We start from the raw sequence: 27,428 nt of genomic DNA, 5'->3' as shown, positions 1-27,428 counted from the left end.
TCAGCTCAACTCTGCAACACCTCTAGACTCATCCATTGTCTTAGTATTGTCAGCTTCTTTATCCAACATCCAAACCTAAATGAACCACGATTTGCTCCAGTTAAGAAATGGGAAGAGTGAAGACATCATTTATATACCCTACTATAAACTCCATACACATGCCATCATTCCATGCCTTTTCTGTGCCATTTTGAAGCGGACTTTTGCAAACCTCAAGCATTGGACCACAAGCTTCCAACCCCATAATCCCACCATCAAGGACCACCTTTTAGATCTGAAAGGTCACCTACCAAAACTACCACTCATGTTTTTGTCACCTCCAGATACAACTTTCCAAACGTTCTCCCAGAGGGCCTGCCATTGTCGCCATAACCTTTATCTGAAGCAAAACTCTGCTGCCTCTAACACAACCCATACTAAATTGTGCTCATTGATCACTCTGCTCTGATTTAGTGGCTCTCAGTTTTGCAACATCAAATTGTTTAAAAGTTTTAAGTTTATTTATTAGTGTCACAAGTAGGCTTACATTAACATTTCAATTAAGTTACTGTGAAAATTCCCTAGTCGCCACACTCCGGTGCCTGTTTAGGTACACTGAAGGAAAATTTAGCATGGCCAATGCACCTAACGAGCACGTCTTTCAGAGGGGGAAAATGGAGGAAGCCCACGCAGACACGGAGAACGTGTCGACTCCGCACAGACAGTGACCCAAGCTGGGAACTGAACCCGGATCTCTGGCGCTGTGAGGCAGCTAACCACTGTGCCACCATGCTGCCCCATTCTTGACATTCTTATTCTTATCAACAAATCCTTTCATGGCTTGTCCCCTCCTGTAACATCCTCCAAGCATATAACCCCACAAAAACTAAATCACTTCAACTCTGGCCTCCTACACGCCTATTCCCACTTCCTTCCCCCTGCCAACTACATCTTAAGTTGTCTAGGTTTTTAATTCAGGAATAGTCTCCATAAGCAACTTCAGGTCTTTCTCCCCTTTTAACCTATTTCTTAAATTTTTAGTTACCCTTCCCAATGCCTTCATGTTTGTCTTGGCATTGATTTGGGGATAGAGTTCTTGGGCTGGGGTAGGGGTGAATGCAAGTTAGAGGAAGGAAAGAAAGAATGAAATAGGGATGGGAATCCTATACTGGGACAAAAGCCACTGTAGGTCATCAATGACAGGACGATGAGTAAGAAACAGGGCAAGAACTCACTGGAATAGTCAAGTTTGAAGGTGACAAGACACGAATAAGGATTTCAACAGCAGATCAGCTGAAGCAGGTGATATTAGAAAAATGGAAGGAGATGATTTCTGGGATGAAGATCCTCTGGGATCAGAATTTAACTCCGAGGAGCTCATGGCTAATTCACATGTATGGAAAAAGTCATAAAACTTTTATTGTGAGAAACAATGAATATAAGCAAGGTGTTTCCAAAATTGGAACGGCACCAAATCACATACAAAATATATCATTTTTGAAAGGAAATGACAAATGACTTTTGCTGCCTATTGGATAGTTGATTTGCAATAGTATGCAGTGAAATAAAATGTCAGTGTGTTTGGCCTCTTTTTAGGTCAAACCAAACAAAAACTCAGATTAAGTCAGGACAAAGTAAAAGGGGCAGCTCCCCAAAAGGAGGGGGAACAGCCCGAACAAAAATCAAAGTACAAAGGAAACTTAAAGACATCAAATTAAAATGTGATTATCAGGGTCAATAAAGCATCCCAACCCCTGCGGTGCCCAACAGGCACGGAAGGCGTCAACCGCGCCCATGGACACTGCATGCCCCCTCTCCAGGGACACCTGGCCGCGAACGTAGCTGTGGTAGAGGGGCAGACAGTCAGGATTAACAGCTCAAATGCTGCACAAGTTTCAATCACAATAGTTTAGCACTTGTCTCTATCCAAGGTATCTGCGTCAACTATAATCTAAGCCCAATAAAATTGTCCTCTTTCCAAACAGTGAGCACTGCACATTCGAATAAAATATTTGACTCCTATATTACAAACTAATATGCCAGTACTTGACATTTTCTTCAGAAGAAAACCCGACTTAAAAGAAACAGCTAGCACAGCATGGCAATAGAATCCCATTTCCTTGGGTTGATAAAAAAGTTTATTTGTTTGTGCATTGGGCATAGAACTTTGAATGAGCTGTTGGTGGGAGAATAGTTTCAATGGAGCAGGGTGATTGAAACGGAAGGGTGTATTCAGGTAGATCACTAACCCTACGACCCTCAAAGCAGTAACAGTATTCAAAGTTTAAAGTTTATTAACATCCCAAGTAGGCTTACATTAACGCTGCAATGAAGTAGGTGCGAAAGTCACCACACTCCGGCACCTGTTTGGGTACACCGAGGCAGAATTTAGCACGTCCAATGCACCTAACGTCTTTGGGACTGGGGGGAGAACCAGATCACCCAGAGGAACCCACGCAGACACGGGGAAAACGTGCAGACTCCCCACAGTGACCCAAGGCTGGAATTGAACACAGGTCCCTGACGCTGAGGCAGCAGTGCTAACCACTGTGCCACCCTAATACTAAAGACATATCACTGGATGCGCAGCACATTCTGAATTTGAGTTAAATGAGTAAGAAGCAGAAGCAGAAGTAGCAGCATTCGCAGCTCCATACTGTTCGCTTCTTTGCGAGCTATATTATTTATCTGATCTGCCCAGACATCGACCAGTCCTTATTTTCCCCATTAGGTACAGATGGATCTGCTTTATATCACCAGCTTTCATGTTATTGATTGGCAAAGTACAAAAAGCACAAGGCTTTTATCCATCTACCCCCAACAAAAAAAAGGGAAGCTTGGATTCAAGGTGCTGCAGTTAGAGGGGGAGTAGAGTGCTGCTGGTTATAGGGGGGAGGGTAGGGGGAGATAGTGGTGGTGAATTGCCTTCAGGTCACCCCCGCTCCCCCCACCCCTTGTCCTGAAGCTCACCTCCTCCCGCCGCTTCTGCCAGCGGCCACACGGGCTCTCCTCCAGGATCTCACTCTCGTCCTCGCTCTCATCCTCCTCTTCGTCGTCCACCTCGGCCGGCGCGCTCATGGCCTCGGCCGCCTTGTCCGCCGCCGCCGCGGCCACCGCCGCCGTCGCTGCTGCTGCTTTCTCCCCTTCCGACATGATCCAGCACCACACCCCCCTCCCTTGATGTCCTCCTCCCTCTGGGGTGGCCCCGGCTCCTCAGACACTCTCTCTCTCTGTGTGTGTGGGGCCGGGGAGAGGGATAGAAAAGGGGTGGAGGGGGGACGGGACGAAGATCGGTAAGAACTCGTCGAATGATTGAATAAACTGGCTTTTTTTTAAAAACCCTTTCCGAGATATTGGGAGCTTTATAAATGGAGCCAGATGTCCGTCCGATTGCCGCACTCAGGCTTTTCTCTTCCCCTCACCCTCACCCCGCGCTAATGGCGACGACGGACTGCCGCTCCATTCGCTCGAGCTCTCGGACGCGCTCCAGCCGGAACCGCCCACTTCCCCTGGGGGGCGCCAGGCGACGGCCTGATTGACGGGCGGACTGACCAATCGGCCCCGGCTGACTGCCGCTCCCGCGGCAGGGTGACGTTGACACGGGCGCGTGGACGCCCCGCCCCCCTTGCTCGTCCTAACGGTTATGTCACGCGCGGCGCGGATGACGTAAATGTGCGGTTCCATTCTCCCCGCCCACTCGCCTTGCCGCCATTGGTCAACTTCCTCGTGACCTTGTCCAGCCCCGCCGGTCGAGATGATTGACGGGTCAGACAGCCAATGGACTTGGCGAAAAGCGAAGTCTTTGAAGGCGAGAAGACCATTTTCATAGAATCCCTACAGTGCAGAAAGAGGCCATTCGGCCCATCGAGTCTGCACCCACCACAATCCCACTCAGGCCCTATCCACATATCCCTCCATATTTACCCACTAATCCCTCTAACCTATGCATCCCAGGACACTAAGAGTCAATTTAGCATTGCCAATCAACCTAACCCGCACATCTTTGGACTGTGGGAGGGAACTGGAGCACCCGGAGGTAACCCACGCAGACACGGGGAGAACGTGCAAACTCCACACAGACAGCGACCCCGAGCCGGGATTCAAACCCAGGTCCCTGGAGCTGTGAAGTAGCAGTGCTAACCACTGTGCTACCGTGCCGCCCATTTTAAAGTTGATCTGCCCAGCGCTAAGGATTGCTAACCCTCCAGCATTGAACTGGAGGCTCTAGGAATTGGAAATCAACCTCCAGGGCAATGCTGTGTGTCCTCCTTGAAGAAAAATCATCGGGACTTTCAAGAAGATTATGTTCTTAAACATAGATCGTCCATTTAAGACAAATTGAGGAGGAATTTCTTGTCTTGAGGGGAGTGAATCTGTGGAATTCTTTACTGCTAGGTCGTTGAGTATGGTTAAAGCTGAGAGAGACAGACTTTTAATCAGCAAGGGAATCAAGGGTTGTGAAGATAAGGCTGGAAAGTGGAGTTGAGGATTATCATTTCAGATCAGTTGTGATATTGAATAGCAGAGCAGACTCAGTGGGCTGAATGGCCTTCTTCTGCTCCCACATCTTTTGGTCTATCATATTTGTGGCTGTTTGGCTAACAGTCAACCACCATTCAATTGGATAATGAGTCAGAAGACTAATGGCTGGAGCATGGGGGATAAGTCATGCTCTGAAGCCTCTCGGAACATATTTAATCACAGAATTGTTAGAGTGCAGAGGAGACCATTTGGCCCATTGTGTCCCCACCATTTCTCCAAATGAGCATTATGGCTTAGTGCCATTCTCCTGCCTTTCTCCATACCCTTGCATATTGTTCCTATTCAAATAATCACTTAATGCCCTCTTGAATACCCTCAGGGAGGAACTGACAAAAATCGACTGGAAGCAGAGCCTAATGGGAAAGACAGTAGAACAGCAATGGCAGGAGTTTCTGGGAGTAATTGAGGACACAGTGCAGAGGTTCATCCCAAACAAAAGAAAGGTTATCAGAGGGGGGATTAGGCAGCCATGGCTGACAAAGGAAGTCAGGGAATGCATCAAGGCAAAAGAGAGAGCCTATAATGTGGCAAAGAGTAGTGGGAAGTCAGAAGATTGGGAAGGCTATAAAAACAAACAGAGGATAACAAAGAGAGAAATAAGGAAGGAGAGGATCAAATATGAAGGTAGGCTAGCCAGTAACATTAGGAATGATAGTAAAAGTTTCTTTAAATACATTAAAAACAAACGGGAGGCAAAAGTAGACATTGGGCCGCTCCAAAATGACGCTGGTAATCTAGTGATGGGAGACAAGGAAATAGCTGAGGAACTTAATAAGTACTTTGCGTCAGTCTTCACAGTAGAAGACATGAGTAATATCCCAACAATTCAGGAAAGTCAGGGGGCAGAGTTGAATATGGTTGCCATCACAAAGGAGAAAGTGCTAGAGAAACTAAAAGGTCTGAAAATTGATAAATCTCCGGGCCCAGATGGGCTACATCCTAGAGTTCTAAAGGAGATAGCTGAAGAAATAGTGGAGGCGTTAGTTATGATCTTTCAAAAGTCACTGGAGTCAGGGAAAGTCCCAGAGGATTGGAAAATCGCTGTTGTAACCCCACTGTTCAAGAAGGGAACAAGAAAAAAGATGGAAAATTATAGGCCAATTAGCCTAACCTCAGTTGTTGGCAAAATTCTAGAATCCATCGTTAAGGATGAGATTTCTAAATTCTTGGAAGTGCAGGGTCGGATTAAGACAAGTCAGCATGGATTTAGTAAGGGGAGGTCGTGCCTGACAAACCTGTTAGAGTTCTTTGAAGACATAACAAATAGGTTAGACCAAGGAGAGCCAATGGATGTTATCTATCTTGACTTCCAAAAGGCCTTTGACAAGGTGCCTCACGGGAGACTGCTGAGTAAAATAAGGGCCCATGGTATTCGAGGCAAGGTACTAACATGGATTGACGATTGGCTGTCAGACAGAAGGCAGAGAGTTGGGATAAAAGGTTCTTTCTCAGAATGGCAACCGGTGACAAGTGGTGTCCCGCAGGGTTCAGTGTTGGGGCCACAGCTGTTCTCTTTATATATTAACGATCTAGATGACGGGACTGGGAGCATTCTGGCCAAGTTTGCCGATGATACAAAGATAGGTGGAGGGGCAGGTAGTATTGAGGAGGTGGGGAGGCTGCAGAAAGATTTAGACAGTTTAGGAGAGTGGTCCAAGAAGTGGCTGATGAAATTCAACGTGGGCAAGTGCGAGGTTGTACACTTTGGAAAAAAGAATAGAGGCATGGACTATTTTCTAAACGGTGACAAAATTCATAATGCTAAAGTGCAAAGGGACTTGGGAGTCCTAGTCCAGGATTCTCTAAAGGTAAACTTGCAGGTTGAGTCCGTAATTAAGAAAGCAAATGTAATGTTGTCATTTATCTCAAGAGGCTTGGAATACAAAAGCAGGGATGTACTTCTGAGGCTTTATAAAGCACTGGTTAGGCCCCATTTGGAGTACTGTGAGCAATTTTGGGCCCCACACCTCAGGAAGGACATACTGGCACTGGAGCGGGTCCAGCGGAGATTCACACGGATGATCCCAGGAATGGTAGGCCTGACATACGATGAACGTCTGAGGATCGTGGGATTATATTCATTGGAGTTTAGGAGGTTGAGGGGAGATCTGATAGAAACTTACAAGATAATGAACGGCTTAGATAGGATGGACGTAGGGAAGTTGTTTCCATTAACAGGGGAGACTAGGACGCGGGGGCACAGCCTTAGAATAAAAGGGAGTCACTTTAGAACAGAGATGAGGAGAAATTTCTTCAGCCAGAGAGTGGTGGGTCTGTGGAATTCATTGCCACAGAGGGCTGTGGAGGCCGAGACGTTGAGCGTCTTCAAGACAGAAATTGATAAATTCTTGATTTCTCGAGGAATTAAGGGCTATGGGGAGAGAGCGGGTAAATGGAGTTGAAATCAACCATGATTGAATGGTGGAGTGGACTCGATGGGCCGAATGGCCTTACTTCCGCTCCTATGTCTTATGGTCTTATGGTCTAATATCACAATTGAACCTGTCTCTACCACACTTACAGACAATACATTCCAGACCGGAGCCACTCTGTGTGAAAAAGTTATTTTTGCAAATCACTTAAAATCTGTGCCCTCTGATTCTTGATCCTTTTAACAGTGGGAACTAGAAAGAGTGCAGAAAAGATTTACTCCGATGCTACCGGGACTTGATGGTTTGAGTTATGAGGAGAGGCTGGATAGACTGGGACTTTTTTCTCTGGAGCGTAGAAGGCTGAAGGGTGATCTTATCGAGGTCTATAAAATAATGAGGGGCATAGATCAGCTAGATAGTCAATATCTTTTACCAAAAGTAGGAGAGTCTAAAACTAGAGGGCATAGGTTTAAGGTGAGAGGGGACAGATATAGCAGTGTCCAGAGGGGCAATTTTTTCACACAGAGGGTGGTGAGTGTCTGGAGCAAGTTGCCAGAGGTAGTAGTACAGGCGGCTACAATTTTGTCTTTTAAAAAGCTTTTAGACAGTTACATGGGTAAGATGGGTATAGAGAGATATGAGCAAAATTGGGACTAGCTTTGGGGTTAAAAAAAAGGGGGCATGGACAAGTTGGGCCGAAGGGCCTGTTTCCATGCTGTAAACCTCTATGACTATGAGTTTCTTCCTCTCAACTCCAGCCCAACCCCGCCTCATGATTTTGAACACCTCTGACAGCTCACCTCTTTGCCTTTTCCTCTCCGAGGAGAACACTCCCAACCTCTCCAATCTATCCTCCATTTAATGGCAATGAGCAACACTGAGTGCTACCAGCATTTAATTCAACTGTCCAGGTTGCTTGTGATAGTCTTTTTGAAGTTGTTGAAAGACTGTTTCTCATTGCTTTCCAAGTTCAATTTCAATAGAAATTGTTTCCAGTTGTATGAAAGCAAAATCACAAATAAAAACCAAAACATGCTGACAAAGATCAGCAGGTCAGGCTGCATCCATGGAGAGAGATACAGTTAACATAAAATAAAATATGTGGATGCTGGAAATCTGAAATAAAAACAGAAAATGCTGGAAAACTCAGCATGTCTGATAGCATGTCTGGAGAGAGAAACAGAGTTAATGTAAAACAAAAGCAAAATGTTGCAGATGCTGGAGATCTGAAATAAAAACAGTGTTGGAAAAACTCAGCAAGTCTGGCAGCATGTGTGGAGAGAGAAACAAGAGTGTTCCCAACATTTTTTGTTTTCATTCCTGATCTCCAGTATTTTGCTTTTGTGATAGTTTTTCCTTCAAGTTATTCCAGGCAATGATATGCACAATTTATTGAGTATGCACAATGATATTACAATATTGATCACATACAATTTATTACTGAAGAATTATTTCACAACTTGAGTCTTTGTCCGTCCTGACGTCCGTCTGTATTAGCCATGATCTGGACAGTCTGTGTGGAGTTTGCACATTGTCCCGTGTCTGCGTGGGCTTCCTCTGGTTGCTCTGGTTTCATTCCACACTCCACAGATGTGCAGGTTAGATTGAATGGCCATGCTAAGTTGTCCCTTAGTGTCCCGAGACTTATAGATTGGATGGATTAGCCATGGGAAATGGCTGGGGTTATGGGTGCGGTTTGGGGAGCACTTCAGCGGTCACGGGCATTCGGCCTCTGATATTCGGGTAAGCGTTCTCCAAGGCGTCCTTCACGACACACGACGGCGCAGAGTCGCTGAGCAGAAACTGATAGCCAAGTTCCGCACACATGAGGACGGCCTTAACCGGGATATTGGGTTCATGTCACACTATCTGTAATCCCCACAGCTTGCCTGGACCTGCAGAGTCTCACTGGCTGTCCTGTCTGGAGACAATACACATCTCTTTAACCTGTCTTAATGCTCTCTCCACACACATTGTTTGTACCTTTAAGACTTGATTAGCTGTAAGTATTCGCATTCCAACCATTATTCTGTAAATTGAGTTTGTGTCTTTATATGCCTTGTTTGTGAACAGAATTCCCACTCACCTGAAGAAGGAGCTTGAGGCTCCGAAAGCTTGTGGCTTTTGCTACCAAATAAACCTGTTGGACTTTAACCTGGTGTTGTTAAACTTCTTACTGTGTTTACCCCAGTCCAACGCCGGCATCTCCACATTATGGGGATGAGGCAGGGGAAAGGGCTTGGGTAAGTTTAAATTTATTTATTAGTGTCACAAGTAGGCTTATATTAACACTACAATTAAGTTACTGGGAAAATCTCCTAGTTGCCACACGCTGGCACCTGTTTGGGTACACTGAGGGAGAATTTAGCACCGTCAATGCACCTAACCAGCACATCTTTTGAACTGTGGGAGGAAACCCACACAGACACAGGGAGAGCGTACAGACAGTGACCTTAAGCCAGGAATCGAGCCCGGGTCCCTGATGCTGTGAGGCAGCAGTGCTAACCACTGTGCCACCGTGTTGTCATAAGATACTCAGGGAGTTGGTGAAGACTCAGTGGGCCAAATGGCCTTTTCTGCACTATAAGGATTCTATGAATGCTTTTGTCTTTGGGACTAGTCTTGCCAGATTTCACCCAACAGGAACTCCTTTCACAAAGACAGAAAATGCTGGAAAATCTCAGCCGGTTTGATGAAGGAAATAAATCTCAATAAAGGAACTCCTTTCAATCTGTCTGTTTATGCCTCTTGCACGTCATTAAACCACATAACTTCCCATTGCCCTACTCATTATTGTCAACCAGACTGAGCTGACACATGCAGCCTGCAAATAATCAGTATAGGAAAGAGAATCTGGTGAACTGGTGCAATGACAATAATCCCTCCCTCAATGTCAACAAAACGAAGCAGATTGTTGTTGACTTCAGGAAGCATAGTGGAGGATATGCCCCCTGACTACATCAATGGGGACGAAATAGAAATGGTTGAAAGCTTCAAGTTTTTAGTTGTCCAGATCACTAACAACCCAACCTATCCTGGTCCCTCCATGCTGACACTATAGTAAGAAAGCCTACCAAAGTCTCTACTTTCACCGAAGAGTAAGGAAATTTGGCATGTCCGCTACAACTCCCACCAACCTTTACAGCTGCACCATAGAAAGCATTTTTTCTGGTTGTATCACAGCCCCTGCTCTGCCCAACTCCGCAAGAAACTACAGAAGGTCGTGAATGTAGCCCAATCCAGCATGCAAACCAGCCATCTGTGTTTACACTTCCCGCTGCCTCGGCAAAGCAGCCAGCATAATTAAGGACCCCAAGCACCCGCCTTCTTCCGTCAGGAAAAAGATGCAAAAGTCTGAGGTCACTTACCAACCGACTCAAGAACAGCTTCTTCCCTGCTGCCGTCAGACTTTTGAATGGACCTACCTTGCATGAAGTTGATCTTTCTCTACACCCTAACTATGACTGTAACACTACATTCTGCACTCTCTCCTTTTCTATGAATGGTATGTTTTGTCTGTATGGCACGCAAGAAACAATACTTTTCACTGTATACTAATACATGTGACAATAATAAATCAAATGACTGTAACACTACATTCTGCACCCTCCTTTCCTTCTCTATGAACGGTATGCTTTGTCTGTATATCGCGCAAGAAACAATATCTTTCTGTGTGCTAACACGTGACAATAATAAATCAAATCAACAATCTGAGTGAAATGTTGCTTTCCCCAAGAGGATGCTGGGACTTGTAGTACTGTTCGTAACGTCCGGTTAGGGGCGGGGCTATAACCAGGGCGCTGCGGACGTCATTTCCTCTGGAGCCCGCCTCCAGGAAGTGACGCAAGGGCCGAAGCTTCACGTGCCCGGCGGTTACCCTTCCCGTCTCCGTTTAACCCCTTCGCCTCAATTTATATAAAAAAATTAAAAATATACATATATTTTTAATTTTAAAAAGTTGAGGGGTGGAAAAGTTGAGCAGAACTTTGGGGGGTTAATTATACACTTACAAAGAGGGAGACATCGGCTGGATCTTTTGTTGGAAGTTTATTCTGAGGTGGAAAATCCCTTTGGGGGGGAAAATCCTTCAATGGGGGGGCAAATAACAAGGAGGCCGTGTTTATTTCTCGGGCAATGAATTTGTTGGTTTCGAGGGATTTGTAAGAGGGTGAGGGTAGTGGTAGTGGCTGGCGGGCTGCTAGGCCCCGTTACCCTGGCGACCGGCCCTTGGCGCGCGCCGCCTCGGCCCCTCCCCCCTCCAGGCCGCAGCCCGCATGCGCCTGAGCAGCCCTCCCTTCCCCCCCCCTCCCCTCTCTCTGTTCCCTGTCACAGTCCCTGCCGCCGGCCTGCTGCCTCCTCCCGCCCGGCCAAGGCAGATACAGATCACCCCCTTCCCCTCCACAATCCCTATCCCCAACAATCTGCGGGCTCCAGGAGCAGCAGCGGCGGCAGCGAGGAGGAGGAGGTGGTGCTGCTTGGAGGTGGAAGAAGAAAGAAAGAGGAGGAGGAAGCAGCAGCAGAATGGGTGCCTACCTGTCGCAGCCCAACACAGTGAAGAGCTCCAGCGAGCAATGCACCGACAAATTCGGCTTCGGCGTCTCTGCCATGCAAGGCTGGAGGGTCTCCATGGAGGTGAGTGCAGTCAATGGATGCACACACACAGACGCACGCTATGGGCAGGGGCCTTGCATCGTGGGCTTCGCCTCCTCGTCTTGCTTACCCCAAGGCTGCTTCATGTGCGTTTGATCAAACATCTTGTTAAACCGTCTTCAGCTCACAATCGGGAAGCAGCAGTTGGTAACACTCCATTAACAATGGGCACCGGTGGGGTGACTGTAATCCCTCATTTCAATCGAAATGGCTGGAGTAAAAAAAACTACAGTAGTGTACTATTCTCTGCTAAACCTCGTGGAGGAAACACAGCCAACATTTTGATTTGCATAAGAGATGTGTTCGCCTTAAACAGGTCTATTATCAAAACTGTATGGCTTGCTGTACACATGTGTAAAAAAAGTTGAGACGTGCCCGTGTTCACATGATTTTTACTTGAGTGAATGAAAGCAGAATTTAATCTTAGTGGTAATGAATGCACAGCTTTCCACTAATAACCTACATTTTTCTTTCACACATTTGTAGTTTTTTGTTGTAGTTTCAGATCATACTTTGTCTTGGGACGCACTTTCTTACAATCTCTTTGTCAGTCACTCGTAAGAGTAATCAAGTTATCTATGAGGTGGGCATTTAATTGAGACTCGTACAACCTTGTGCTCTAAATCCCACTAGAGCAGGCAAAGAAACAACCATGGCGAAAGATGGGTTGGTTTAAAACGCAGAGAAAAAAAGTGAAAATCCAGAATTAAAAACAACCATATTGGAAATAAACCTACAGGTTTACCTGCATCTGAAAAGATGTGTTGGATGCTTTTTCAAAACGATATATAATTATCACATTTTTTTATGCATGAAATCTTCAAGTGACTGTTTAGAGGTGTAAGATAAATTCATGTATCTGACTCCTTGCCCTCGCCTGGCAAGTAACCTGGTGAATAACATAAGAAAGGGTCTCTACAGTAAATAGATGCAATTTTACCATTTGAAAGACAGAACTGCCAACTGGCCAGAAATAACTATTGGCTTCTAGTATAGCTCATACCTGACAGGACTGAGGAGCTTCTAACTCCATTCCAATTCCAGTCAAGTACTGTTTACAGTTCAATTCAGTATTTCTTTTGGAAATAATTGAGTTAGGTAGTTAGACTGTAACGGTGAAGCTCTATAAAATGGATTTCTAATGATGTATCTGTTCTGGAGAGCAAAGTAAAGCAGCTATAAACAATTGTTTTGCATGAAACTCTGGCTAAGCTTGAGTAAAAGCAACATATCATGGATGCTGGAATCTAAAATTAAAACAAAATGCTGGAAATAGTTTAAGTATTAATATCACAAGTAGGCTTACATTAACTCTGCAATGAAGTTACTGTGAAAATCCCCTAGTCGCCGGCACCTGTTCAGGTTCACTGAGGGAGAATTTAGCATAGCCAATGCACCTAACCAACGTGTCATTCGGACTGTAGGAGGAAACCCACGCAGACATGAGGAGCATGTGTAGATTCCTCACAGACAGTGACCCAAGCTAGGAATCAAACCCAGGTCCTGGGACCTGTGAGGCAGCAGTGCTAACCACTGTGCAACTGTGCTGCCCTTATACTCAGGTCTGGCAGCAAATGTGGAGAGACAAACAGAGCTAACATTTGGAGTTGCATATGCTTTTTTTTCACTAACAGGGTTTCATATTTCCGCTATTTCTTTTAAGCACATTTTCTCTCACGCTTTTTCCCCTTTGGGGAATAGTGGTTAATGTGGAAGGATTCCTGAACTGATTATCAGCCTGTTGAACCATGGTATCTATGCCCTTCTGTGGCCAATAAGTCTGGAGTATGGACTTGAACCTGGAGCTTCTAGTCCAGAGGACATTACCACTGAGCCACAGGACTTCATACTATTTCACCATTGACTCACACTCTGGACTTTTTCTTTACTATAGCTATTACAATAAGGAAGTGGTAAGCTTTCAGTTTGATAATAAATAGGAAAGATTTGCAAGGTGAAGTTTATCAAATAACTGGATCAATACAATGTGGAACATGCATAAAGCTTTACAAATTTATGAGATATTTCTATATGTCCTATTGATCTATCTCTACCTCCATCTGAGATTGTTAATTTGGGTCTCTTCCTCACTATTGCTCCCACGGAGCAGCATTGTCAATTTTCACTTTGATCAATAATGGGCATGTCAGGATTTTCTTGCCAATATCGACAAAGGCAGTGCTTATATCTGCTGGAAGTCACAACAGGCAACTCGAGATTTGTTGCTTCGGAATTGGTGATCATCAGCTGCGTAAGCTGCTTCTCTGCTGGTGGTGTGAACTTGGTGTCGGAAGCATTTGGCAGTAGGTTTAGCTTTTATTTGCAGACACTTTATGTAAGCCTCACAATTGCCAACTGTGAAGGGAGTTTTTCTCCTTATAGTGCTGTGCTTCAGTTAGAATGATACAGCGATTCTTCAAAAAGAGCAATAGTTGATCTATTCTGTGTTTCTCTGGGTTTTGGGCTGAGTAACAGGACTGCAAAAGTATTGGGTGTTTTTTTGTGAAATTTCCAATCACTAGCTGTTTTCTTCTTCCCCAACCGCACTGGTGTAATCATGATTGGTGAGTCATTGTTTAGCTTTCCCCCCCCCATCTCTTCTAAATATTTTTGCTCTTGAAAGGTAAAACTCATCTTGATTACAGCTTCTAAAAATGGAGAGGCCAATGTAATCAACTTATCTCAAATATCAGAATATCTTGATGCTCATAGCGAGTTAAAATTTCTGGAAATTTATCAGGCACACTGTAAATCATAGAATAATCATAAAATCCTACAGTGCAGAAGGAGGCCATTCGGCCCATCGAGTCTGCACCCACCACAATCCCTCCCAGGCACTATCCCTATAATCCTATGCATTTACCCCAGCTAGTCTCCCTGACACTAAGGGGCAATTTAGCATGGCCAGTCTACCTTACCCGCACATCTTTGGATTGTGGGAGGAAACCAGAGCACCCAGAGGAAACCCACGCAGACACGGAGAAAGTGCAAACTCCACACAGACAGTGACCCAAGCCAGGCATTGAACCCAGGTCCCTGGCGCTGAGAGGCAGCAGTGCTAACTACTGTTCCACCTTGCTGCCCACACAATTGTTAATACTTTCTGGGGACCATTTCTTGCCACCACCTAGATGGATCCGGGCTTGATTATCTGCCATTTTTGAAGTGGCTTTGCATTGTGCAGAAGAGGGTTCCTTCCAAATTCATTTGCAAATTAAGTTGCCTTTTGCAGAAAGATTAATTTCAATGGGGTTGGGTTTTGCATGCTTTCAGTTTGAATTAATGTAACTCAAATTTGGCAACCCCAAGTGGAAAGGTGTTCCAGTGCTCACTAATCTTGATAGGTACACATTTCAGCGGGAGCTTAAATTAAATGCTGCAGAGATTTACATAATTTTTCTTTTAAAATGCTTGATTTCTTAAGCTTAATCTGGATAGGAAATCCACTCCTCCACATGTGTCTCTGCTTAAAAATAATCATGATGTGGAGATGCCAGCGTTGGACTGGGGTAAACACAGTAAGAAGTTTAACAACACCAGGTTAAAGTCCAACAGGTTTATTTGGTAGCAAAAGCCATTGGACTTTAACCTGGTGTTGTTAAACTTCTTACTAAAAATAATCAGTCAGTAGCGTACCGAAACATATGGTACATGTTGGATGAACTTGTATCTTTAATAGTAATCACATACCTTAATATAACAGGGTGGATCACACCAGTACTCCATGATTTGTGTTTGATCCCAATCATAGAATGCGACAAAATGACTGGTTTAATGGAAAGAGTGAGTTTGAATTTACAAATAGTCATTTGGTACCACAAAATTTGAACGTTGCTGAAACCAATTGGCCCTCTCTTCTCGTGTAGGATAAATTGTCGTTCCCTTTATGATTTAGTATTCTTGTGAATTGTCCAGATGAGTGCAAAATGAGAAGCTTCAACAGCACGTGACCTTTTTCAGCAATACTTGCAGTTGCAGCCTAATCAATTACAACCACTCATGAGAACATTGCAAATTCCAATAAAAGGGGAAAATCATGTGAAGTGAGAGGGGGAACAAAAACAAATCTGGTCAGGCATGCAGCACATTTTATTTGCCTAAATCTTGAAAATCATCTTGCAACATGAATGCGGCATATCATCTGGAAAATAAATTTGGACGCGATCAGACTGACATGAGTAGGCTATTCAAGCCAGATCTGGTGTGCAGTCAGGTTAATTAATTAATCAGATTCATCTGTACCTCCACCATAGCCTTTACTTTCTCAGGAGGCGAAGGAAATTTGGCATGTCTGCTATGACTCACCAATTTTACAGATGCACCCTAGAAAGCATCCTTTCCAGATGTGTCACAGCTTGGTATGGTTCCTGCACTGACCAGGACTAAAAGACAATGGGTTGTGAACGTAGCCCAGTCCATCATGCAAACCAGCCTCCCAGCCATTGACTCCCTCTACACTTCCCGCTGCCTTGGAAAAGCAGCCAGCATAATCATGCAGTGAATTTCTTCCACTGGAGTAAATCATTAATTGAAACAATATCAAATGATCTGCTGTAAACCACTGGAAATTGCTTGATTATCCTTCTCTGAACTGGTGCAATGACAATCTCTCTCAATATCAGTAAAACAAAGGAGATAGTGATCGATTTCAGGAAGCGTAGTGGAGAACATGTCAATATCTACATTAATGGGGATGAAGTGGAAATGGTCAAGAGCTTCAAATTTCTAGGTGTCCAGATCACCAACAACCTGTCCTGGTCCCTCCATGCCGATGCTATAGCTAAGGCAGCTCATCAATGCCTCGACTTCTCGGGAGACTACGGAAATTTGGCATGTCTACTACAACTCTCACCAACTTTTACAGATGCGTCATAGAAAGCATTCTTTCTGCTTGTATCACAGCTTGGTATAGCTCCTGCTCTGTCCAAGACCTCAAGAAACTACAAAGGGTCATGAAGGAAGCCCTGTCCCTTACACAAACCAGCCTCCCATCCATTGACTCCATCCACACTTCCCGCTGCCTTGGAAAAACAGCCAACATAATCAAGGACCCCACGCATCCTGGACATACTCTCATCCATCGGGAAAGTGGTCACGTACCAACTGACTCGAGAACAACAACTTCCATGCTGCCGTCAGACTTTTGAACAGACTTACCTTGTATTAAGTTGATCTTTCTCTCCACCCTAGCTGTTACTGTAACACTACATTCTGCACACTTTCCTTTATGTACGGTATGCTTTGCCTGTATAGGGTGCAAGAAACAATATTTTTCACTGTAAATTAGTGCATGTGACAAATCAAACCACATCAAAATCTGCTATACTTTGAATGGGTCATTGTTTTCTGAGCCTGAGTGCAAACTGCAGTGTTTAACCCAGCTCCAGATGCAGCGAGGAGTGAATGCATTCCATACTCTGCTGGATAAATGCATAGCATCCAATGCGCAATAGCTTTTCACAACCAGTGAAATCCTTTATTTCCTTGGTCAAACCCAGAACAGATACTGCATTGTACAGAAATTGCTTCATCTTCCAGTGATGCTTTATGCTATAACTGATCCAGGGGCTAGGTGATTGAGATGGTGATTAAAGGTGATTTATACTATTGGATTGTTGTGGGAGTTTCAAATCCTCATCATGACAAGTGACATTGTCTTTTAAAAGCCCCATTTTGTTTCAGTTTCTCATCCAGATATTGAAAGATTGCTGTCAAATTCTTTACATCATCTGTGATAGCACTACTGCGTAATTTACATTTTAAAGCAAAATGCTTTATATTTTTCTCAATCTTGAAGTTTCATCTTATTCAAACCCATTAAGTTGAAATAGCACAACATTATACGGTGTTTGTTTCTCACTTTGCCTATATTTTTGTATAGGTTTGATCAGACCAAGCACCATAGAAAAGTCTGATCTTGTCACAACTATAAATGCAGTCAGATGGATACTTCTTGCTTGCACTCAACAATGGTTCTCAGTCTACACTACACTGGTTTTGTCACAGCTTGCTTTTTCACCACACACATTTTGTTCAGTAAGGTTGTGTCCCACTTTCTCAGAATCACTGGAATCCATTTGATGCTTCAAAACTTCCTGGTGACATGAGCTTTAGCTTTCAACAAGCAGCTGTCAAGTTGGATTTTCTGAACACTTGTGATCAAAATCGTCAAAGCAACACTTGAAATGTCGCCCATCTTAGTTTCATGCTTCCAATTTTTTACGCCCCCCCTTTTCAGAATTACGAAAAGCAGAGGTCTGCAATTCTTTCAAACTCTTCAAAACATTCAATTGTGCGCCTAGTGACCAGTCACAGCACTTCCTTTGAGCCATCTGAAAGTTGTGATTTTCATTTCTCTCTCCCAAGTGCAAATGAACAGCTGAAAACTAATTCTTAGGTCAGCTGATGACTGGGCTGAAAGTCTCTGGGCGAAAAGGGGCAGGCTTGTTTATAAGCAACACATGATGTATGTAATAAAACTATATACAGTTTGGGGAAAACTGGACTTGCAGTTTGGTTAAAATGGAAATTGCAGTTGAAGATGTTGCAAATATGGACGGCAAGGTGACACAGTGGTTAGCACTGCTGCCTCACAGTGCTAGGGACCTGGATTCGATTCCCGGCTTGGGTCACTATCTGTGTGGAGCCTGCACGTTCTCCGTGTCTATGTGGGTTTCCTCCAGGTACTCCTGTTTCCTCCCACAGTCAGAAAGACGTGCTGGTTAGGGTGCATTGACCCGAACAGGCGCCGGAGTGTGGTGACTAGGGGAACTTCACAGTAACTTCATTGCAGTGTTAATGTAAGCCTACTTGTGACTAATAAATAAACGTTACTTTTACTTTTTAAATAAACCATCCCAACTGTCTCACATCTTATCTTGGTGAAGGAGGAAACTAGAAGTCAATCTTTACTCAGTTTTACATTTATTTACAAAGTGAGACATTATGAATGTATAGCTCCCAACTCTATGTCTCACCACCAGTGTCAATGTGTGAGTAAGTTGTTGTCCAATGAGTAAGTATGGGCCAGGACACTGGGAGAATTCAGTTAAGTATGGTATGTCTTGAGTTAAAAATGAAGGAAAGCTAATGGAAAGTAACTTTCTGTTGTTCAAATCTTTAAAAAAATATTACCACGCAATGTGAAACGGATGATGTAATTTTTTCCCTGATAATCCATCGGGAGTTTTAAATGTTTCTTCCTCAATTCATACAAACGTTGGAATTCTCTTTACTAACCCTCCATCTTGTTATCACTGCTCATGTTCAAAGTTGTCTTCAAAATCTAAATCCTACATCATGGCTTAGGCTGATTCCCGTCACTGCTTCTGTGTATCTTAACTGTTATCAGAGATCATTGGTACATCTAATAATTTCCTGCTTTCTTTTAAGTGGATTCCAGATAATTTGACCGATACCTCATGTTTGTGTATCTATGTTTCCACATCCAGCCCCACCTTTCTAATGAGTGCTCCTTTGGACTTTACCTCCCACTTAAAAATAAAGGGTGTGTTGCAAATGATAATGAAGTATTGTGATACAAACCTGATCACATTGTCACGTGGTTTACAGGCTCATTTGAATCTTATGACATCTGGGCTTTATAATGCTCGACAAATTGGCTATCCTTAATTATTTAAATATCTCATTTTGAAACTGAGACAAATTCTATTTTTTAGCCATTCTAATATTAATGGAGGAACATGAGTGGCTGAATGCAAGTGAGAGTGCTGTAACGTTGTTTGGGTGGATTATCTTGCCATGCTCTAACATAGCATTATTAGACAGATGCACGAACGCGAAAAGGTTGTGGTGGAAAATTAAACATTTCATGACTTGAGATGATGCTCCCTCTATCTAAAGCAAAGGGTTGGAACCTCAGAACTTTACAGACATGACTGCACGAGTTGTTCAGAGTAATGTCCTCGGCCCAGTCATCTTCAGTTGTTTCATCAATGACTTCCCCTCTGTCATAAGGTCAGAAGTGAAGATATTCACTGATGCGGTGTTCAGTGCCCATGACTTCTCAGATACTGGAGCGCTCCATGCCCTCATGCAGAACGATGTGGACAGCAATTCCCGTGGTGGGCAGGCCGGGGGGCACTGCGCTACCTTGAGTCAATGTGGCATAGGTACAGGCACAATGATGTTAGAAATGAAGTTGCATAATTTTGGCCGAGTGACCGTGAAGAAATGGCGATTATAGTTCCAAATTAGGATGCTTTGTGGTTTGTAGACTAACTTAAGAGGTCGTGGTGTTCCTGTGCATCTGCTGCCCTTGCGTTTCTTGGTGATATTGGTTCTGTGTTTGGTTGGTGTTGTAAAAGGAGACTTTTCTAGTTTCTGCAGCACACCTATGTGGTGCATGCTTCTGGCACTGTGTTGCTGATGAAGGGAGTGAATGTTTAAGGTGCTGGTTGGGGTTCAAGAAAACTTCATCCCTGATTGTGTTGATAAAGTTGTTGGTGCTGCTTTTGTAATTTCCTGGATTGTGCTCTCCTCGCTCAGACGGCCAAGGAGTTTTTAGAAAAAGAGTCATCGGACTACATCCATTAATTTGCAAAATGGGCTGTTCCGTTTGCGATATTTGCATTTTGAAAGCAATCCTTGCTAGACTGAGAGCATGTACACGTTGGGTAACATGTATCAGCCCATTTCATTATTGTGAGCATTTGCATGACAGCTAATTTGAGAATTACTAATGCTGTGGATATTAAAACATTTGTTGTAGCTAATACAGGTAATTAATTCGGACTGATTTTGGTGGTGGGGAGGGCAGTGTTGAAGGGATGTGATGGTTCTGATTGAAAGATGGCTGGCTGTTACTCAGATAATGGTACAAACTGACTGAAACATGTTCTGAATTTATATTTTTCAGGATGCCCATAACTGTATCCCTGATTTGGATGAAGAAACTGCTATGTTTGCAGTTTATGATGGACATGGAGGTAGGAGAATGTGAGCAATGGAATTATTTTTGTCTACAGGGTCATTTATTATGTGCGATTGTGTCTATGTGGACATAGGAAATTCTGGCATACTAATATATGGCTTCAGAACAGGGGACGAATAAAGGTTTGCTTCACCTGAGAAGTGATCGTTGCCTCGATTCGCGTCCAGGAAGGAAGTTGACTTATTACAGTCTCTGATCTTGGTACCCGGTGCATCATGACTACACACTTCCTACATAGTTCCCCCACTGATACAATCTCTTGGAGAAGCTGAACAGGAAAAAAAACAATGGGAAAATTCCTCTCAAACCACCTTTGTCATTCGTTAGCAACTTAAACCATTGGCAAATTTAGTACACATTTTGGGATTGATTTCATTTGTGTTAAGTCATTAATCGGCTGTCTTTTCAATTGTTTGTTTTGATTTCTTTGCTTGGATTAAACCTTCACTGAACAATTCTTGTGCTCAAGATCAGTTTTGGGCAATATACATGGGTAAATCAAACCTCATCAGCAGGTGTTTTCCATAATTCAAGGTGCTGTCATTTAAAGAGTTAGCTGTAAAAATGCTGCAAAAATAATTGATTCCTTTTATTTAATTTTAGAGTGAAGTGGTTATCGTGCTTGATGATTTCTGCCTTCTGGATTGACTGGAGTCTTAGTCCCATTTAACTTATCCGTAAACCACTTGTAGTGTGGGTTAATTGTAAGATCCTGGGCCATACTAACTCAGCATTGTTTGCTGTGGAAAATTGCAGGTTCCAGATTGTAACCGAAGCCACCTGATTATGGAAAATATCAGATCAGTTGCACAAGTGTTGAAAATGTAAACAATGCTGAAATTGTAACTCTGGTTTTGGGCAGTTCGTAGAAATGCCAACTATTGTACAAAGCTCGAATCATGATGATTTGTGTCAGCTTTAATTCTGAGCTTGAAGGTTGCAATAATTTGTCCAACATTAAGATTAAAATGGAGAAACCTAAATTGGTCTAATTCTTTAACTGGGTAGAATGTTGAAATGAATTAATGTATCATTTTGAAGCTCAGGAATCTTTGAATATCTTTCAGTAAAAGTGAAACCCAAAAAAATCAATTATTTGAGGTTTTTTTAAATGTGCATGTTTATATGGTACACTTCATCATGACATTTGAAAAATTAACTTGTGTTTCGCTTTAAGTGCTGACCAGCCTACAGGCTATTTTCAGAGTCTCTCACTTTTGTATTTTTACAATGGAAGAGGCTATTTCCCCCAATGGTGGATTCCCCAGTGTGGTCATAATCCCATCTGCCTTAATCCTCATTTACACACAATACCGTATGTTCAAGTTCAGTTTGCATATTTATGCCAGTGAGATCCAACGTTGCTTCTCCGCAACAATTCTTGTCTCTGTGACTGCCGCTGGATAATTTGGTCTTGTGCAGCGCAGTGTTACCATGACTCGAGCCATTCTGTTGGGTCTGTCTGAAACTGCAAATCTTGGATTACATTTCCATCCTTTTCCTCCTGTCTGTGGGCCCCACACACACAATTGTGTTCAGACTGCCCTTGACATTGTGTGATCAGGGTGTCCTGCTCAACCAGGCCTGATTTGATTTATTATTGTCACATGTATTAGTATACAGTGAAAAGTATTGTTTCTTGTGCACTATACAGACAAGGCATACCATTCATAGAGAAGGAAATGAGAGTGTAGAATGTAGTGTTACAGTCATAGCTAAGGTGTAGAGAAAGATCAACTTAGTGTGAGGTAGTTCCATTCAAAAGTCTGATGGCAACAGGGAAGAAGCTGTTCTTGAGTCGGTTGGTACGTGACCGGGTTTCAAACCCCATATTCAATCAATACCTGTTTACTTCAGACACTTTTGAAATTCACATCTGTGGTTTCACTGCTTACAGGCTTAATTACTTGCCTTCATTATGATTTCCAACCGTACATCCTCTACTTTTGCAACTCTAGCCGAATGTACATTCAACCCACCCCCAACCAAGCATTCTTGAATTCCTTTTTCCTCACCCAAAGGATAAATTGTATGTTGATTAGAATTCAAATCTCATCTTTGTTTCTTTTAGGTGAAGAAGTCGCACTGTACTGTGCAAAGTACCTGCCTGATGTTATTAAGGGCCAACTAGCTTATAGGAATGGAAAATTGCAGAAGGTATGACTTTAAACATTTGAAACAATATGTTCTCCAGGCCCACGCCCCCCCCCCCCCTCCTATCCCCACAACAATGTGCATGTACCACGACCAATCCACCCAACCCACACATCTTTATACTGTGGGAGGAAACCAGAGCACCCGGAGGAATCCCGTGCAGACATGGGGAGAGCGTGCATGCTCCATACGCAGTCACCCGGGTCCCTGGTGCTGTGAGGCAGCAGTGCTAACCACTGCGCCACCATGCTTCCCCTCAAGCCTGCTAGTTTTTGTGATGTTGTCAAGGTATTCATTTCAACCTGTATTTGGTGAATGTTAGTGAGGTGACTGGGTTTTCCATCCTTTGGGAGTTGGGTTTGAATTTTGACTTGTGCTGACAAGATAATATCTCTGACTATTTGGGCCCAATACGCAATGTACTTGAGTTCTTTAATACCTGAATAAAAGGCCCTTTTTCACTTGCAATGCCGGTATAGGTAAATATTCTATTCCCCAATAGCTCACCTTGAGTACAAAGATTCACTAAATCGTAGCTGTTCATAGATGGCGTACCAACTGGTAGCTAGATGTTTCTTTTAAAGGGAAGGGATCTCCTCAGCAATTGACTCTTGTGGAATTGGGAGGGGAGGGGCAGGAAGAAAGCTGACCTGGGTGGGAATGGTATCGGGCCAGACAGTCTAAAAGGAAGCAATCTTTGGAGGAAAAATATATTCCAGCCTCTTGAGGCCAATTGTATAAGGCCATTCCATTCTGGCAGTTTACTATTCCTTCCACCAGGTGATGCTGAAGAGTTGTATAAACTCATCAAGGACATCTAGAATGTAGATGACATCATTTCCACTAATCTTTCCCATGCTCTGAAGTACAATCACATCCATACATTTTACCAGTGATCCCCACCCCCACACTTATTTTTAGTAATGTCTCCTTGTGTGACTTGGTTAAGTATCTTGTTCTTGTTTTATAATACTCCTTTGAAGTGTCTTGTGACATTTTATGGGACAGTCACCGTATAAATACAAGTTGTATGGTGCTGTACTCAGTTTCAAATGAAAAGATTAGGATTTTTTTTACTAAGTACCTTTTTATGACATTGTAATTGTGTGGAAGTCAGGTTACAGATCTGATATCTATCATTTTATTTACTATCATAAGAGAATTCATTAAGACTTATGTCACTTGTGAGAAAAAAGGATAGTTTTCAAAACATTGCTTTTTTTAATATTAAAAGTACAACTGTTGCATTTACAAAGCTAATGCTGCATTGAAAGAACTTGGATTCATATTTATGTTTAGGTCACAACTGATAAGTTACTGTTTGAAGTAACAGACACCTCTGTTTTGTCATTAGGCAGAGCAGCCTGTTTTTGTGCACATAGTAAGAAGTCTCACAACACCAGGTTAAAGTCCAACAGGTTTATTTGGTAGCAAATACCATAAGCTTTCGGAGCACAGCTCCTTCGTCAGATGGAGTGGATATCTGTTCTCCAGCAGTGCACAGACACAGAAATCAAGTTACAGAATACTAATTAGAATGCAAATCTCTACAGCCAGCCAGGTCTTAAAGGTACAGACAATGTGGGTGGAGGGAGCATTCAACACAGGTTAAAGAGATGTGTATTGTCTCCAGCCAGAACAGCTAGTGAGATTCTGCAAGACCAGGGGCAAGCTGTGGGGGTTACTGATAATGTGACATAAATCCAACATCCCGGTTTAGGCCGTCCACATGTGTGCGGAACTTGGCTATCAGTTTCTGCTCAGCGACTCTGCGCTGTCGTGTGTATTGTGTATTGTATCGTGTGTCGTGAAACTGATAGCCAAGTTCCGCACACATGTGGACAGCCTAAACCGGGATGTTGGATTTATGTCACATTATCAGTAACCCCCACAGCTTTCCCCCTGATCTTGCAGAATCTCACTAGCTGTTCTGGCTGGAGACAATACACATCTCTTTAACCTGTGTTGAATGCTCCCTCCACCCACATTGTCTGTACCTTTAAGACCTGGCTGGCTGTAGAGATTTGCATTCTAATTAGTATTCTGTAACTTGATTTCTGTGTCTGTGCACTGCTGGAGAACAGATATCCACTCCATCTGACGAAGGAGCTGTGCTCCGAAAGCTTATGGTATTTGCTACCAAATAAACCTGTTGGACTTTAACCTGGTGTTGTGAGACTTCATACTGTGCTTACCCCAGTCCAACGCCGGCATCTCCACACTTTGTGCACATAACCAGCCAAAGAGATGAATGGCCGGTTAACTGTATTGTTGCTGTTGATTTGAGGGATGGACTTTGGCCCAGACACGAGGAAGACTCCTTTTTTTCCAAAAATATTGCCCAAGATTTTTATTGTCCACAGGAATGCCAATGAGGGTCGCTGAGAGGCGAACTGAAGCGTTGACTTAGTTTATGCGTGCAAATCCTGGTGTTGAACTCTCAATCTTCTGACACCGCGGCAAGGTTGCTACTGCTAAACTTAGTTGGTCCTCCTTTCTCGCCATCGTCTTCCTGAGTTGACCATTAGTGCGTGGTTTCAGTGGACGTGTGCAGGAGTAATTTCCATTACATTTTAGAATGTTCTTTTGAAGGATAATGTACTGCAATCAGGTTAGACAGAAACAATGAATCCAGTTTGTCAGATTTTATTTTCTTTTGCATCGCCGCAAAGCGAAGTCCTTTTTCATGCTCAATTATATCCACCATTTGTTTTTCTTATGAAATTTGGTTTTAAGATTTCTTGATTTCTTTTTGAATTCAAGGCACTGGAGGATGCCTTTCTGTCCATAGACGGCAAGCTTACAGAGGAACTAGTGATCAAGGAACTTGCCCAGATTGCAGGCCGACCTCAGGAGGATGACGGTGAGAAAGTTGCTGATGAAGATGATGGTAAGTTGGAAGTGAACTGATTTTTAAATGGGATGGAAATGAGACAGCTCAAATTCCACAAAATAAAATTAATTTGTAAGCATTGAAGTTCTGTCATACCGCCACCGCTTGCAAGTTCCCCTCCACCCGACACAGCATCCTGACTTGGAAACTAGATCACTGTTCCTTCACTTGTGTTGCTGGGTCAAAACCTTGGAAGTCCCTTCCTGCCAGCACTGTGGGTGCACCTGCACTACATGGACTACAGTGGTTCAAGAAGACAGTTCACCACCACCTTGTCAAGAGCAAAGAGAGATGGGCAACAAATGCTAGTGTAGCCTGCGATGCCCACATCCCATACAAGAATGCACAAAGTGACTAAAGTCAGTTCCCTGCCTACTGATATCCAAGGACCAGAATGCATAAACAGTGACCTTAAGGATTTCAGTTTTAGTTGTATCCCTTGTGCTTTAATTTATTGCAAACCTGGTCTGCACTTGTATGAGGAAACATATACTAAGTGTAACAATTTTATTTTGCCCTGTTACTTCCTTTCTCACTCCCTGCTCCCAAGATAAAACTTAAAAGAGCAACCACGTTTGAACAGAATGAGGCACGTACAGATGTAATGAGAAAGACCATCTTAAACGTTTAATTTGTCATTTTGAGCATAGATTTTACTGTAAATCAGCTTGGTGCAGCAGTTCTGCTGTATTCATTCAAATTACAAGGGATCTTCTCCCAAAAGTATTAAGTTGAAGGAATTCTTTCATCATGCACTCATACTGCAGTCCAAGTTAAAATAATATAAGCTGAAGTGAGGTGTTAAATCAATCACCAGCAATTTAAAAACTTTTGTTTCGAGTAGCTTCCTTGTACATAATGTGTTTCTCATGAGGTTTAAGTTTATAAGAACAATGAAAAGGATGTTTCTTTTTGCTACATTGGTGTACTGAGCCCACAGAAGTTCTAAAACTTTTTTTTTTGTTCGTTTACTGCAATCCGAGTTGTCACTCGGATTTCAGTAAACTATAACGGTGTGCATGTGAATTTTTCCTGAACTGGAAAATAACCAGGGATGTAAATAACTTTCCACCAAGCCAATAGATGGCTTTTTAAATCTGAGAGATAGGGTGATTTACTGGTGATTATAGATCGTAGCTGCATTTTGGGATGATTAAAAAGTATCTCACGTATGCTATGTTTTACAGCATTCCAATCATTTTTACTTGCTTTGTAGACTTGTTTATAAGATTGTTGTGATTATTTGGTGAGAGAATGAAAGGTCTTAAATGAATGTTGTATTAATATTACATGCTTATTTGAATGTCTTGATTTTAGGATGCAATTTGGTCCTGCCTGCTCACCTTAAGTTAAACATGTCTAGAATTGCTGAAAGAACCATGTGCAGGTTTTAGTACTTCGGCCCCAGTTAGACACAATATGTGGAGTCCACCCGCCCACTTCTAATGAAGGTATTGGATTAGGCTGGCAGAATTAGGATGCCTCAGGTCAAAAGTTCTCCACCATGGCACAGCAGATTCTCCTGGAGGAGATCAGTGGAGGAGGGATACCCTGTCGGATAGAATGAGTCCAGCCTCGCCCTCCTGTACCACTCCTGCAGCAGCTGTGCTGCTCCTGGCCTTATCCTCCTCCCATTCCTCCTGCAAACCAAGGGGGGATGTTGCTGGAATCAATCATTAAGGAGGAGATGAATGTGCATTTGAAAAGACAAAGCTCAATCCACCATTGACAGCATGGTTGTATGAAGGATAAGTCATGCTTGACAGACTTGCTTGAGTTCTTTGAGGGCATAACCAAGATGGATAGTAGGGAACCTGTGGATGTGGTATATCTGGACTTCCAGAAGATGATTGACAAGGTGCTGCATAAAAGACTGATCCAGAAG

General features: G+C 43.3%; 2 protein-coding genes across 3 annotated transcripts in view; one reads left to right on the top strand and one right to left on the bottom strand.

Annotated features, from left to right (window-relative positions):
- The window catches only part of LOC144504311 (nuclear receptor-binding protein-like), an 83,996-nt gene extending 80,508 nt beyond the window's left edge, over positions 1–3,488 (bottom strand). The window contains exon 1 of one of the 2 annotated variants that reach the window (XM_078229456.1): positions 2,950–3,488. In XM_078229456.1, coding sequence (XP_078085582.1) covers positions 2,950–3,132 — 183 coding nt within the window. In that variant the 5' untranslated portion in view covers positions 3,133–3,488. The remainder of the gene's footprint in view (positions 1–2,949) is intronic. The other variant, XM_078229455.1, reaches the window with a different exon arrangement.
- Positions 3,489–11,186: 7,698 nt separating this feature from the next.
- Positions 11,187–27,428, top strand: part of ppm1g (protein phosphatase, Mg2+/Mn2+ dependent, 1G) — a 37,218-nt gene continuing 20,976 nt past the window's right edge. The window contains exons 1-4 of the mRNA XM_078229454.1: positions 11,187–11,525; positions 20,422–20,491; positions 22,568–22,653; positions 25,414–25,540. Of these exons, the coding sequence (XP_078085580.1) occupies positions 11,415–11,525; positions 20,422–20,491; positions 22,568–22,653; positions 25,414–25,540 (394 nt within the window). The 5' untranslated portion in view covers positions 11,187–11,414. The remainder of the gene's footprint in view (positions 11,526–20,421; positions 20,492–22,567; positions 22,654–25,413; positions 25,541–27,428) is intronic.

Source organism: Mustelus asterias, chromosome 15, assembly GCF_964213995.1.
Source record: "Mustelus asterias chromosome 15, sMusAst1.hap1.1, whole genome shotgun sequence".
Taxonomy (NCBI): Eukaryota; Metazoa; Chordata; class Chondrichthyes; order Carcharhiniformes; family Triakidae; genus Mustelus; species Mustelus asterias.
The sequence above is the reverse complement of the archived record's forward strand: the minus strand, read 5'-3'. Positions and strand labels throughout refer to the sequence as shown.